The sequence below is a fragment of the Peromyscus eremicus genome, chromosome 15, assembly GCF_949786415.1.
Source record: "Peromyscus eremicus chromosome 15, PerEre_H2_v1, whole genome shotgun sequence".
Classification (NCBI taxonomy): Eukaryota; Metazoa; Chordata; class Mammalia; order Rodentia; family Cricetidae; genus Peromyscus; species Peromyscus eremicus.
The window spans coordinates 39,493,287-39,507,763 of record NC_081431.1 but is presented as its reverse complement, the minus strand read 5'-3'; the positions used below and the strand labels follow the sequence as shown (position 1 = coordinate 39,507,763).

Sequence of the window (14,477 nt, the reverse complement as noted above, 5' to 3'; positions counted from 1 at the left end):
AGACATCTGAGTTAGGACTACGTGCTCCAGAATCTGACTCTGCATGTTGTCCAGCGTGGGTTAATTACCATCTACTGCAAGAAGACGCTTTTGGATACCGGTTCATCTGTGTACTGATTTTACGGTGATTAGCTACACATCTAAAGATTCCATTACCTCTCAGGAGTGCCACAAGCTAGGGCCCAAGGCCTTACCACCTGGCCTTCGGCAGACATTTAGACAAACATTAGCTTCTAGACAGCTTTCCTCAACTCTGCCACTCCCCCCCCCCCCCCCAATTCTGCTCCTGCTGACAGACCCCCAGCACCTTTTGCTCTTCAGGCACCTCCTGTGAGCCAGGTGTCTGCTAAAGACCCTTTTTTTTTTTTTTTCGAGACAGGGTTTCTCTGTGTAGCTTTGGGCCTTTTCCTGGAACTCACTTGGTAGCCCAGGCTGGCCTCGAACTCACAGAGATCCGCCTGGCTCTGCCTCCCGAGTGCTGGGATTAAAGGCGTGCGCCACCACCACCCGGCTAAAGACTCTTAATAACTTATTGTCCTTTTACAGGTCTCCAGGCTCCTTGATAATGACACGGTCATGTCTGAATTTTGATGTAGCTAGGAGGTTGCTTGTGCTCCTAGGATGGCTACAAGTGTAAGGCCAGTCAGTCCACATGGTGTGGGCTCAGCACCAGCCTGGGATATGTAGTGAAACTTTGTCTCACAAATAAGTAAATAAATGACATTGATGTAGACACCTGAGTAATCCTTAACGTGCTTCAACATTATTTATTTTTTATTTATTTAGAGACAGGGTTTCTCTGTTTAGCTCTGGAACCTGTCCTAGAACTCACTCTGCAGTCCAGGTGAGTGCTTGTACTCACAGAGATCCGCCTGGCTCTGCCTCCTGAGTGCTGGGATTAAAGGCGTGCGCCACCACCGCCCGGCCTATTTTTTTTTTGTTTTTGTTTTTGTTTTTTGTTTTTTGTTTTTTTGAGAAAGAGTTTTTCTACATAGTGCTGGTTGTCCTGAAACTCACTGTATAGACCAGCCTGGCCCTGAACTCACAGAGAACCACCTGCCTCTGCTTCCCAAGTGGCTACCACGCCTGGCAGCACATTTCAAATTAAACCTCTTCATTTAAAAATGTTGTCAGTTATTGATTAGGGGGAGGGGATTGTTTTGTTTGCTTCGAGACAGGGTTTTGCCATGCATGTAGCTATGGCTAGCCTATGTAGCCCAGGTTGTCCTGAAACTCAAAAACAATCTTCCTGCCCTAGCTTTCTGAGTGCTGGGATTACAGACACAAGCCACCATGCCTGGTTGTTGAAAGTATTTTAAGAAACGGCAGAGTTTTGTATACTGGAAACCCCTTTGGGAGTTGGAAAGATGAGATTACAAGCCCTTGCTGTTTTTCCAGGGGACTGAGACTTGACTTCAGCTTTCAGCATCCATATTAGGCAGCTCACAGCTACCTGTAAGCCTAGCTCCGGGGGATCCAGTGCCTTCACCCACATGCACGTACCCGCATGCACGTACCCACATGCGCGCGCGCACACACACACACACAAACACATAATTAAAAATGATAAAAATAGAAAAGAAACTCCTTTCTAATTGTTAAAATATAATCCTTTAAAAAATATACAGCTATCACCTAGAACTTAAACTTGAATTTAAGTTCTGATTTGTTTGAGTTTCTTTTGGTGAGGTAGAATATTCCTTCAAGTCTATTTTTCTTGTTTGCTTGGGTTTGTTTTTGTTGGGCTGTTTGTTTGTTTTTGTTGTTCTTATCTACCTCTCCTCCTGTTCTTTTTTGAAGCTATAGCTAGGAAAGGCTATTGGTCAGCTTGTCCCCTTCTACCTTGAACCCTTCAAAGAAGCTAGTCAGTGGCCAAAGTGGCCTTTACCTCATGGGCCTTTGGCAGATACTTGACTAGACCTTAGCCAGCCTGCCCTAACGCTGCTCCCCACTGCTCCTTCTCGTCTTCCCCTAGCTGCTCTCCTTAGGAGCAGAGTCCCTCCGTGAGGCTCATCCGGATGTCTCGAAGACAGAGAGACCCCTTCCTGGTGTTGCTCAAACCGTTCCACCAGGCACCAGCCTGCACTGCCACAGCAAAGCCTGGTCCAGGTTTAAGGACCATTTAAGTGCTCAGCAATAGCTCCTGAGTGTTTCTCCTGACTGGGTGTCCCTGCTCACACAGGCGCTTCTAGGAGACAGCAGCCAGACCTGGAACACTGGAGTGACGGACCGATCCGGCCGCCTTGACCGCGGGCTGCAGCTGGCCAACTCCCATTTCATCGAGGAGCAGCAGGTACAGCAGCAGGTACTGAGAACAGCCCGTCAAGGTTCCGGAGGTGGCGGGCACGGTGCCTCCCCTGACTCTTCTGCCAGCCACAGGCTAGTACTTAGGACAAGCAGGTTAGACCTGAGCGTGTCCTGTGCTTGGTTGTCGGGTGTGTAATGATTGTATACACGGTTTAACATCTTGAAGTGTGGTGTCCCAGAGAACTAGACTTGATCAGACCTCAGAAAACACAGAGCTGCCATCAGAGCTGGCCAGGGCCAGGGTTTGTGCAGGCTTTGTTGCTGTTTTGAGATGGGTTCTCAGTGTATAGCTCTGGTTGGCAGGCTGGCCCCCATCACAGAGAACTGCCTGCTTCTGCCTTCTGGGTGCAGAGTTTAAAAATGTGTGCTACCTCCAAATAAGGCCAAGGATTTGAAAAGAGAAAACAATCCCTCTTCCCCCCTTGTATATTCAGAATTTTGTTTATTTTAACGAAGATGCTTTCAGAAACATTGAGTTCTTGTTTTGTCCATTAAAAGTCGTTCATTTGTTCCATTATATTTAAAAACCAGTTGCTTTGATGGAGGTTGAGGTATAGAAGGAAAAGGAGCTGGTCCCCATGTTGTTACATTCTTTATTTATATATTTATTGTTACTGTTTTACTGAGGCGGAGTCATGCTGTGTAGTCCAGGCTGGCCTTGAACTCATAGTTCTTTTGCTTTAGCTTCATGTGTGCTGAGATATTCGGCTTGGGCCACCTGCCCGCCTGAGATCTTGCTTTGATGGCTAGCAATGCTGGTAAGAGGAAGCTAGCGATTACGTTATGTAGGTATCAGGATATTGGAATCACCTGTCCACTGAAACCATGGTTCGTAAATACTGTTTTATGTCTATATGTAGACTCTGTGTTATTTTGTTGTATTTACATTATCGTGATGGCCTAACTAGTTGTTTGCTCTCAAAATGTTCCAGTGAAGCAAAGGTTTTAATAGAGAGTAAGGGGACCACAGCACAATCGAAGTAGGCCTTTGTTAGCCCACAGTTGTCATCGAGGTGAGTTATTGTCCTTGAGGAAGAAGAAAAGGGCTCTCTGCAGTCCTCCCACATCCGGAGATTTGCTAGGCTCTCCTTCACGCATGCTGTGGCAGTGTGTTGTGTTGAAACCTCGATCTTGGCAGTGGGCTTCCTCATCCTAACCAACCCCTGGTGTGGTGGTCATATGCTTGTGTGCCTTTGGCCGACGTCTGTTCCCTTACTGGACCTCAGCCAAGCAGAGTAAATCTCTCTTGGTGGTTTCAAGCCCTGCTGACTGTTCACAAGTTGGATCAGCAGGCGATATGGGTAGCTTGACAATCCAGTCTTTGGAGCAGTGTGTTCTCAGAGGCAATGGTCTGTGTTCTTTGATTCTGGGCTTTGCTTTTGAATGTGAATTGTCCCAAGCTGGCAAAGAAACTAGCAGCTGCTGGAGTGCTGGGCTTGGAACCAGGTAAGATGGATTTTAATTGCTTATTTCCGTTTCTCTGGCACCAGTTGATTGTGGAACAGCAGGATGAGCAGTTGGAGCTGGTCTCTGGCAGCATCGGGGTGCTGAAGAACATGTCCCAGCGCATCGGAGGGGAGCTGGAAGAACAGGCAGTGTGAGTAGTGAGAATGCCCTTATCTGCAGTGATGCGGAGGGGGAGAACCATCCCATGAGACCCTGAGAGCCTAGCAGTGAAGTACATGGCTGGGAAAGAGAAAAAGCAACTTAGAGTTACAGTTTTTACTTTGTTACACAGACTAGCTCCCCCAGAGAAGCAAATCTACCAGATAAAATTCACAATAGTTGTTTAGGCAAAGCTGTTACTTTAAAATTTGTTTAAAAGATTCACAAAATTCTTTGAGCAAATTCTTTTTGTTTTGGAGACAGGGTTTCTCTGTGTAACTCTGGCTGTCCTGAAACTCATTCCGTAGAGCAGGCTGGCCTTGAACTCACAGAGAGCCTCCTGAATCTGCCTCCTGAGTGCTGGGATTAAAGTGTGTGCCACCATGGCCTGGCTCTCTGAGTAGATTCTTGAGGCATACAGATAGGACTCTGGAGACAGTGCTCTGAAGAGACTTGTGAAGGTGGTGTTAGGAATCTCAGCTGTCATCCCAGGGCCCTACTACACTAAACATAAATTACAATCTTATAAAAGAACATTTAAATTTGATTTTAACTAGCAAAAACAGTCTTCCCTCTCAAAACAAAGAAAAAAACGAAACATAACTCTTAAAAGTTGTTTTTGCTTAAGAGCCTTGTCTTTTACACTCTAAAAGAATGATAAACAAAGATAGCTTTCTTGAATGCTGCCACATAATACCATTCTACTTTTTTTTCCTGGGTGGGTGGGGCGTCTACTAAGATGGTTCAGGAACTCTACCCGCTCTTAATTTTCACTGTTACACATGCTCACTCTCAGTTCTTCCTGGGTACTTGTCTGCACCAGGCTGTCTGGGAGGCTCTGGGGATACAGGAGCGAGCTGGGTAGACTCTGCCTGCCATTCAGAGTGTCTGTCACTTCCCAGGTACAGCACACATTGTACAGATGAAGGAAGTAGTCTCCTGGTGGTGGTGGGGAGAGAGCCACTGTTAACTGTGATAGGCCAGTTCAGCTGACTGGAGAGCCCTGTCTTTCCCAAGAGAGAGGGATGCTGAGAAGGGAGGTGGTTGAGTGAGCTGGTGACTCTGCAAAGATGTCAGCAGGTGTGTAGGAGGGAGGCTCAGAGGTACAGGTGTGCACAGAACAAGGTGTCGAGTGTCTAGCATGGGGAGAGAGAGAGCAGAAGTCCCGAGGGAGTCAGTGGACAGCAGAGAGGGCTTTGTCAGTGTGGTGAGAAGGCAGGGCTTTGCCTCTTCAGTGTGGTGGGAGGGCGGGGAGGCGGAGTTTGGAGTGACGGCATGAGCCGGAGCTGGGATTCGGATGATATACCAGAGTGGAGCCAGGCGGGTATGCCAGATGGGAATCTAGAGTAACAGGTACCCAAACACACAGGTTGAGTTCTGTTTCAAATGGAGAGGGGCTTGAGCCACGTTGTTGGTGAGGCAGTGTGAGAATAGAGACCACCTGAGATACAGCTTGTTAAAGATGCTGCTGAGGAGTCTGTAGCTCCATTCCTTTCAAAGTCCCCACAGCAGTAACAGAAATGTTTTTGCAAGGATTTAAAACCTCCAGAGAACATAGAACAGGAAGCATCAGTTATACCAGTGTAGATGATGGACAGCAGGCTGGCGGCTGGCTGTGGATTCAACAGGCCAAAGAAAGCTGCCCCCTGAGCCAGTGGGGTGTGAACAAGAAACAGTGTGACTCCAACCACAAACCTCAGCTGTGACTAGTCTGCACTTAGGTGACTTAATGTTGAGTATTGATCTAATCCAATAGTGTCACACTGTATCAGAGAAGTGGGAAGGATTCAGAGGTGGGAATTACATGGACTAGAGCTAAATCCTAATCTAATAGTGCTGCACCATCAAGGGAAGTCTGAGGACAAAAGTCAGCATCGTAAGATACAAGCATGCTACTTCAGAAGTGGAGAAAGTACCAGAAGAGGCTGAAGTCAGGGGAAGACTGAGGGAACAGAAGAGAACCATAGTTTAACATAAAGTCCCTCTCAGACTGTTTTCCTATTTAAACTGGGAGTTCCTGTGTCTGGTAAAAATAAAAGAGAAGAAATATGGGCCTTGAGCTGATCTCTATGCAGTATAGGAGACTAGCCACCATGTAGCTACTGAGCATGTGGAATGTGGCCAGACTGAGCTAAGATGTGTTGTGAGCATAAAGTGAATGCTACAGTTTGCAAAGGGGTGGAAGAGTTTATTAATAATCTTTATATTACATGTCAAAATGATATTTTGGATATAGTAGATGAGATAAACATTGTTAAAAATGAATTCCAAAGGCTGGGGATGTAGCTCAGTTGAGTGTGCACGAAACTCTGCACTCAGTCCCCAGCAGTGCATTAGCCAGGTGTGGTGGTTCACACAATTGGGGGGAGAAGCAGAAGGATCAGAAGTTCAGGATCATCCTTGTAAGTGTGAGACCAGCCTGGACTACATGAGAGATCCTGGTTCAATTTTTTTAAACCTTTTTAAAAGCATAGTTGTCAGAAAATGCAAAGTGGCATTTGTGACCCTCATGGTCTTTCTGTTGGGCAGAACCTTGGCTGTGGCTGTACTTGACTGAAGATTGAGTGACATGCCTGTTTCAGCTTTAGAAAGAAAAGTCACACCCAGCACACACAAGTAGCTCTTGTCTTCCAGTGCTTGGCCTGGAGATGCCTGCCAGCTACAGGACCAAAGTGCTGCCAGAGTCTGAGATGAGCTAAACATGTTTGAATCTGAGAACTCAGGTGTAGAACAAAGACTGACTTAGTTAGTTGTCAGTGTGGAGTTTGGCAGTAACTTAATGAGGGGTTGGTGGCTTCAGATCCCGAGGGACTGCCACGTGTCCTCTATGGGCTTGCACCCAGACCAAGGCTTTCTAGCTGCCGGTGACACTGTTAAAGTAAGTAAGGTCTTTGTAGGAAGGCCCTGGTACTAATTGGCGTGTTAATTTGAGCCTCAGACTAATCATGTTCTAGTCAGAAGTTGAAGTCTGGAATGTGCAGTAATTGCCGAAGTAAGGGTTGCTAGAATACAAGCGCAGTATTCAGTGCTGTGTTATCCAGCACCGTGCTGGATAACACACAGCAGTGGCCTCCTGAGCTGGTTCTCCAGTTCTCCTTGGAGAAACACCACTTGTCTGAAGAGATGGAGTGTCTGTCTCTGTCTCTTTCTCTGTCTCTCTCTGTCTCTCTGTCTCTCGCACGCGCGCGCGCGCGCACGCACACACACACACACCCACACACACACCACACACACACATCCACCATCCACACCGTACCCCGTACACTATCAGGGATGTCAGGCCTCTGGCTTTTAACTTACAATAAGAAAGAGTGCTTTAAAGGAGAATCTGACATAAAGTGCTTTTTTGTACTGTGAGGTTCTCAGAGTTGTATAGGGTGCCTTGTTCCAGGCAGCAAGACACAAAGGCCAGCTCTCTGATGGCCTGAGCTGGTAGTGTTGTATACTCAGAGCCGAACTGCCTTGTCTGTGAATCTGAAATCTACAAATCCAAGGATTTAATTTGCAGCAGATTTGTGTGATGGAAAAACCTCAGCTGAACTGTCTGTAGCGCTGATTCCTCATGGGTTCTGCAGACATACAAGCATGCTTGATTATGGGAACTACGCCAGACCTTGCTAAGGGGTATTGACTAATCTATAGCATATGTAACTTATCTTAAAAACAAAAAACAAAAAACCCGTAGATTTCCCAAATTTATAAAAATGTTACGTTGTCCCAAGGATTTAGGGTAATAGAATGCAATCCTGAGTCCCAGAGGCCTCTTTTTGTCTTTATGGAGATGGTGGCCTAGACCTAACTTCATCCATAGCAAAGACAAGGTTCTGCTCACCACCTGCTTTTTCCTCCTCCTCTCCAGGATGCTGGATGACTTCTCTCATGAGTTGGAGAGCACTCAGTCTCGACTGGACAGTGTGATGAAGAAACTTGCGAAAGTGTCTCACATGACCAGTGGTATGTATGTGGAACTACTCTTGGGAGTTCCTACTTAACACTCTGTGACATTCCCTTGCCTGTGGCAGATTTGTCTGTGTTACTTTAGGGTCATAAATGGAACGCTCGTGTGTAGAGACCATAACTGCTCGTGATCAAACTTTGGAGAAGGGTTTTGTGCCCAACGCTTGTTGAATATTCTCATGGTGGAGAAACTTCCTTGCAATTACAAAGTCCTTTTTTTACATTTTTCTATTTCTCTTGCCGCATTAGAGAACTTAAATGTTTTTCTTTTGATATTTTTATTTTAGCGTGTATATGCATGTGGATGCACACTTGCCACAGCACATGCGTGCATCAGGCATGGCAGCAGGCATCTCACTAGCCGTGGGGATCTTACTTAGAGCCACAGCTGATATACCAGGTTGTTCCTTCCTTTGAACTACCTTCCTTCATCATTAGAAAAATACCTCCTACTTTAGACTCTGAAAGCCTTATAAAGTGACATCCTAGCAAATGTGTACCACGATGGGGGTGGAGAAGTAAGTTTTCATGTCAGTTTCTGTGTTTGAAGATGTTTTCTAATGACTACAGTTTTTTGATCACTATAAATCGCCTTCCTTGTCAGACAGGATATTTTAAGTCACTATCCAGTATCTCCTCTTTACCTGGAGGGGGTTGCTTGGTGAAAGGAAGAACTGAGATATTTCTGGAGGTAATTTGAGTACTTTGGGGCCGTAGCATGCCTCTCATCGAGAGACTCTTTCCCCTTCCTGACATCTCATTCCTCTGTGGGTTTTCTGTTGTCAGGTACATGTGACATGGAAGATTAAAATACAAACGCCTGTGTAATCTGCAGCAGTTCACATTCTGCATTGTGATCTGCATTGAATGAATAATATTGCAAAGGTGTTTAACAGTATATCTATGCTCTGTAAATATTTTTAACTGTTGCAAGGTAGAAAAGACCCTAAAGGACAAGGAACCATCAAATCCAAACCAAAAGAGACTCATATCTAGATTTACTTCCTTTCTCTCGAGGCCAAATGCCTTTATGCTTCAAGCAGGTTCTTTGCTAAGCTGTGAGTATACAGGAAGCAGGCACCAGCTCAGTGTATCTTCCCTGGAATTAGAGAAGAGTTTGAATGCATTGTCTGGTTCCTCTGTTCTCTCCTGCACCTATATAGTTAGTCCTCCACTTTATTTATGTATTTGTTTGTAAATTTTATGTTTGTATGTGGTATACATGTGTGTACGTGTGTTTTTGCAGGTAGGTGTGTGTGTGTAGACTAGAGATGATTTTAATTTTACTATTTATGTATTGTGTATGTGTATACACATGTGGGTCAGAAGACAGCTTGAGGAAGTCTGTGGGGTCTGGAGATCTAACTCAGGCTTTAGACTTGGCAGCAAGCACCTTTCCTCACTCAGCCCTCTTGCCAGCCTCTCAGCCTTCCTCTTTTGAGACTGCGTCTCTCATTAACTAGGGCCTCACCATTTTGGCTAGACTGGCCGACCAGTGTGAGCTCGCTGATCCACCTGTCTCTGCTCCCTTGCCCTTCCCCCACCCAGGCACTGGGGTTATAGATAGGCACATGCCACTCTCCTGGGGTTTACATGGCTGTGGGGATCCAAACTCAGGCTCTCATGCTTAACCAGCAGACGCTTCACCCACCGAGGCATCTCCTCAGTACCCTGTTATTTAAAAACCAAGAAAGTTGTCTTCAGGAAGTGTTCATAACCAGTTTCAACACTGGCCTCTCACTGGTCTATGTGTTAGCTGTAGCCTCAAGTAGCCACTTCTGCCTCACGTCTGCCAGGGAAGAGTGGGTGAACAGAGGTGACCCGGGTCTTTTGTTTTCTGGGTGTGAATAGTTTAGAAAAGGCCTGATAGTGAGTTTGTAACACCAAGGCTTTCTCATGCTTTATTCTGCTATTGCCAGGAAGAAAAGTTTGGGAAACAACATGAGATGTTTGGTTATATTTGTGTACAGAAAGAGCCAGGTAATAGAGCAGTTAGCATGATAGACCCTTCATTTTAATTTTTGCTTGCTACCAAAGAAATACTGCTATGGTATCACTTCAGTGTGTTGTAATTGTCTCTTTCTTGTCCATAACTTTTGGTTAAGTTCCTTGCTTTGTTCTCAAACCTGTATGTAAAGATGGTCTGAGAACACCAGAGTTTTTTGGGGGGCAGGCCTGAGCCCACATCAGCAGCTCCTTAGAGCCAGGCCCTCCCGGCCATTCTTGGCCGGCTGCTTCATGGGAGAAATGGGCCAAGACACCACACTCACTTTTGTAAACGACCCAAGAGAGACACTAATTTGCCTTTCTCTTACCCAGAGGAAAAATACTCCTTTGAATAAAGCCGAGACCCCCTCCCCGATCAGCAGTCTGGGATACATCTCTTCTCTTGAAGACAGGAAAATATTTTGAGAAGGAAACTACATCGTAGTTCCTTTTGTTCCGCTCAACTGAAGCACACTCTGCTGTAGGTGCAGCTTGGTGGTGGAACGCAGGCTCAGCTGGAGATGCAGGCCTGCTGCCTGCTGCTGTAGTTAGGGCCGTCCCGTCCGGTGTGCTTGGAGCCATACCCGAGGAAGAGCTCAGAAGTCTGCTAGGGTAATAGCTCCCTAGGGTTACCTCATTCATGCCCTGTAGAAGCAGCTTAGCACTTCAAAGGAAAGTGGCCTTGAGAGTGCAGGCCTGGGCCGGGTGAGCTCCTCTGGTGGTCTGCTTGACTAGGCCTGTGCTCTATCAACGTGCGACTGTCCAAGGCCGAGAGAGTCTAGGAAATCTGGCACTTAGAATGTTGAGGAACTGGACGGGGAGGGGCAGGAAGTATGTGTGAGGTTGTGGGGGAGGAAGGAGGAAGCAATCTTCTGCCTTTGCCCTGGGTAAGCGTCAGTTGTTTTTAATAACAGTGATTTATTACTACGTTTTTATATTAATGAGCTTTCTTCCTTTCTTCCTCCTCCTCCTCCTCCTCCTCCTCCTCCTCCTCCTCCTCCTCCTCCTCCTCCTCCTCCTCTTTTTGTTTGCTTTTTGAGTCAGGGTCTCTCTACATAGCCCAGGCTGTCCTGGAACTCACAGAGATCCACCTGCCTCTGCCTCCCAAGTGCTGGGATTAAAGGTGTGCTCTATCACAACTGGCCTCGATCCTCACCCTCCTCCTCCTCACCCTCCTCCTCTTCTTCCTCCTTCTTCTGTTTTTGAGGCAGGGTGTCATTGTGCAACCCTGGCTGGCTTGGAACTCACTCTGTAGCTCAGGCTGGCCTCCAGCTCACAGAGATCCACCTGCCTCTGCCTCCCAGTGTTGGGATTAAAGGTGTGTGCCACCACACCACGCCCATGTATGGGTTTTGACAAAAATACATGTATGCATCATTATCCTGTCATACAGGAGAGCTGTGCTTCTCTAAAACTCCCTGGTTCATTTAACTTTTGGAGTCAGCACATATTTGTACATATTTATGAACCACACAGTGATGTTTGGCCCATGTGTATGTTGGTAATGGTCTAGTGAGGAGCATGACATAGCCAGCATCTTACCGTGTTTCCACTTCTCCCCCATTCTGTCAGGCTGCCTGAGGAGCTTCTGGAAGTAAAGCTCAGCAGTATGTGTCTCCCTTAACTGGTGAGATCTAGACTTGTCCACACAGACTCCCCAGCAGCTGGTCGGTTACAGCTCAGGCTTCCCAGCTCCACACTGGTTCTAGTGGTCACTGCTGGGGGGGGGGTGGGGGGGTAAGGTAGGGGAAGGGCTCTGCTCTGCTCTGCTGTGTGATTCCCACTGTTTGTCTACTGTAGGTTTTCTGTTGTTAGGGGGGCAGCCTGCCCTCCTGTGGCTTTACTTCTCTGGAAGATAGAAGAAGGACTGTTTTTGTTACTGTGCTCACCTTTTCTCGTTAGGACCGAGTGATAAGGGACGGTCCTCCACTGGACTGCAAACAGTAGTCCAGTATCTCCAGAGAGATCAGAGAAAGCTAGCGAGCGCCTCCCACACACCGGCGTTTGCTCCCTGGGAGAGGCCTACTCCGCCTTCTCACACCCTTCAGACCATCCTGCTTCAGACAAAAAGGAATGGGTAGACTCGGGGTCTTAGTTACTCAGTGAGTTTCTGGTGTGTCTAAGTAGACAAGGTGTTGGTTCAGGAAAAAGGGATTGGCTGTGCTTATTGGCGTTCCCATCTTTTGGCCACTGAAGAGTTCTAAGATGTTGATATCCGTGGCATTTACTAAGTACATGTTTTGCTCTGTGGAGAGTTTTAATGGTTATTTTTCTTAAATTCAGACCATGCTACAGGATGATCATCAAACTGTGGCTCCTGAATCTGTAGGCTCTCCTGTAGACTTGGCCAGCCTCATCCCTTTATTCTGCTGTTCCGATCTGCCGCTTCAGCTACATTTCAGAGACGGTGACTTGTGCGTGTGCAGGTGGGGGCTAGAGGTCAGCTTCAGCTGTCTTCCCTACCACTTTCCTTTATTAGTATTATTTTCTAGGGCCGAAAACTTGTCATTTCTGCTCCACTGGCTGGCCAGTGAAGTCCCAAGGTTACCCACCTGCCCCTGTTACCCACCAGCCCCGGGGGTTTAGGTTCCTGCTGCCATGCCTTATTTTCACCTGGGCTCAGGGTATTGGACTCAGTCCTCACACCAGTGCAGTGGACAGTCTGCATACTCAGTCATCCTTTTTGTTTATTGACAGAATTTGTGTAGCTCTGGCTGATTTGTTACTGTGTAGCCCAGGCTGCTGCCGACTTGTGGGAATCCTCCCGTTTCAGCCTTCCTAGTGCTGACTTAACAGCATGCCCAGCATGCCCAGCTCCTTAGTAACATTCTTTGTATCCTCCACTGGGACTTGCCTGTGGAGATGCCACTTGCATGGTCCACCTCTCTCCAAGTTCCTTATGTGTCCTAATGATGATGGTGTCTCAGCGTCTCAAGCTTGGGCCCTGCCAGCATGTGGTATAGTTGTTATTAACCCCTCACAAGGGCCCGGTGGGGCAGCTGGTATCGCCCACCAGCATGGCAGGCTGCAGCAGGCATCCCTGTCCTTCTGTCTTGGTGAGGGCTTCCCTGCTCCCACCCGTACAGAGGAAGTCCAGCCTCTGTATCCTGTGCCAGTTGTTCACAAGCGTTGGTAGGGCTGAAGGTTACAGAAGACACTGGCTTTCCTTCACAGATACACTGTGTAGGCCGTTTGAACACACTGACTGGTTGAGGACTCTTACCTGACTAGGTGTGGTACGGAGTTTCTCGTTCTCTGTCGTGGGAGCTTGTGGTCTCTGCTGTCATTTCCTCAAGTGACGGCAGAGGCTTTCACCCCTTCCCGCTCCCTCCCGTCCTCACTGATGGAGAGCGTGTGCACTGCCGAGTTACATTTCTTCGGGAGACTCTGTGGCAGCAGCAGGTGGACTCTGTCTGCCACACTAGTGCCAGCAGCCTTCACCGTGCCCAGACCGCCGCAGAGAGCCACAGGCCGTGGACTCAGGGCCTGCACTTAGTGGCAGAAGAGCAGCGGGGCCTGGGGCCTGGGCGGGGCTGCTCTGCTCCTCCTCTGCTAGCCATGTTTGCGAACCTGCGTCCCAGGGAGGGAGTGCCTAACCCGTGAGGGTCACGTCTGTGTCCTGCCTTCCAGATCGGCGCCAGTGGTGTGCCATAGCCATCCTCTGCGCAATCCTGTTGGTCGTGCTGATCCTCTTCCTGGTGCTGTGACGTCGGCCCTCCTCAGGCCTTTCTGCACTCGGACCCAGGGGAGAGGAGGGACAAGCACTCCGCCACTCACGTTCCTCTCCCGACACACCTCTGCCCCTTCCTCTGTGTGACTCCACCACTGAGACAGCCTCTCTCCAGCGCTGGAAGGGCAAGGGTGGAAGAGGAAAGAGGTGACCGCACTCCCTGCTGGAGAGTAGACGCCCCGCTGCCCGGTGGTTCTGAGGACAGCTAGCCACTGCTTTGCCTTACCGAGTCATCAGAAGAAAGGACAGCCCCACTTACTCTGTCGCTCATTCTCTGCTCCCTGGCAGCCCTTCCTTCTGCTCAGACCCTCTCCCTGCTTAGATGGGTGGGTGCCGCTGTCCCTTCAAAAGATGCCTGGCAAGGATGAGGGCGTTTGGGGATGGACGTGTCCCACTGCTGTTGTATTTCTTAGCCCCTGAGAGCTGGCTGTTGATGAGGACGCAAGGCTCAGAAACACTTCGTGACAGAAGTGCAGTGTTTCCTTTTGCTGGGTAAGAGCTGAGATGAAGTTGCTTTTCCAGATGTGTTTGTGGCAGGGCTAAGTCCCTGGAGGGTTGGGGTGCTGACGACAAATGGCTGTAATGGACAGGAGCAGCTGAGGGCAGCAGCCCCTGTGTTGGTGCAGCTTAATGAGAGGCTGGCAATGTCTCCAGAGGCCAGGCCGGACCTGCTGACCGTCTGTCCCAGGGATTTCTCCCCAGAGGTGCGGGGGCATTATGAGTGCCCCTCCACACAGCACTGAACAGCCCAGCAGTTCTCAGTTGGTGGGACATGCCTTCTCCTCAGCTGCCTTTACTCCAGTGGCACTCAGAGTGAGGTGGAGGGCTCAGACATTCATTACATTTATGTAGACACTGTCCTGATGCAAAGAGACTGCTTCTGGACCAGACG

The 14,477-nt window shown here is 48.2% G+C and overlaps 1 protein-coding gene across 1 annotated transcript in view; it reads left to right on the top strand.

Annotated features, from left to right (window-relative positions):
* The window catches only part of Stx6 (syntaxin 6), a 40,080-nt gene extending 26,275 nt beyond the window's left edge, over positions 1–13,805 (top strand). Inside the window, exons 5-8 of the mRNA XM_059280381.1 lie at positions 2,183–2,305; positions 3,798–3,904; positions 7,772–7,866; positions 13,486–13,805. Of these exons, the coding sequence (XP_059136364.1) occupies positions 2,183–2,305; positions 3,798–3,904; positions 7,772–7,866; positions 13,486–13,562 (402 nt within the window). The 3' untranslated portion in view covers positions 13,563–13,805. The remainder of the gene's footprint in view (positions 1–2,182; positions 2,306–3,797; positions 3,905–7,771; positions 7,867–13,485) is intronic.
* Positions 13,806–14,477: the final 672 nt, after the last annotated feature.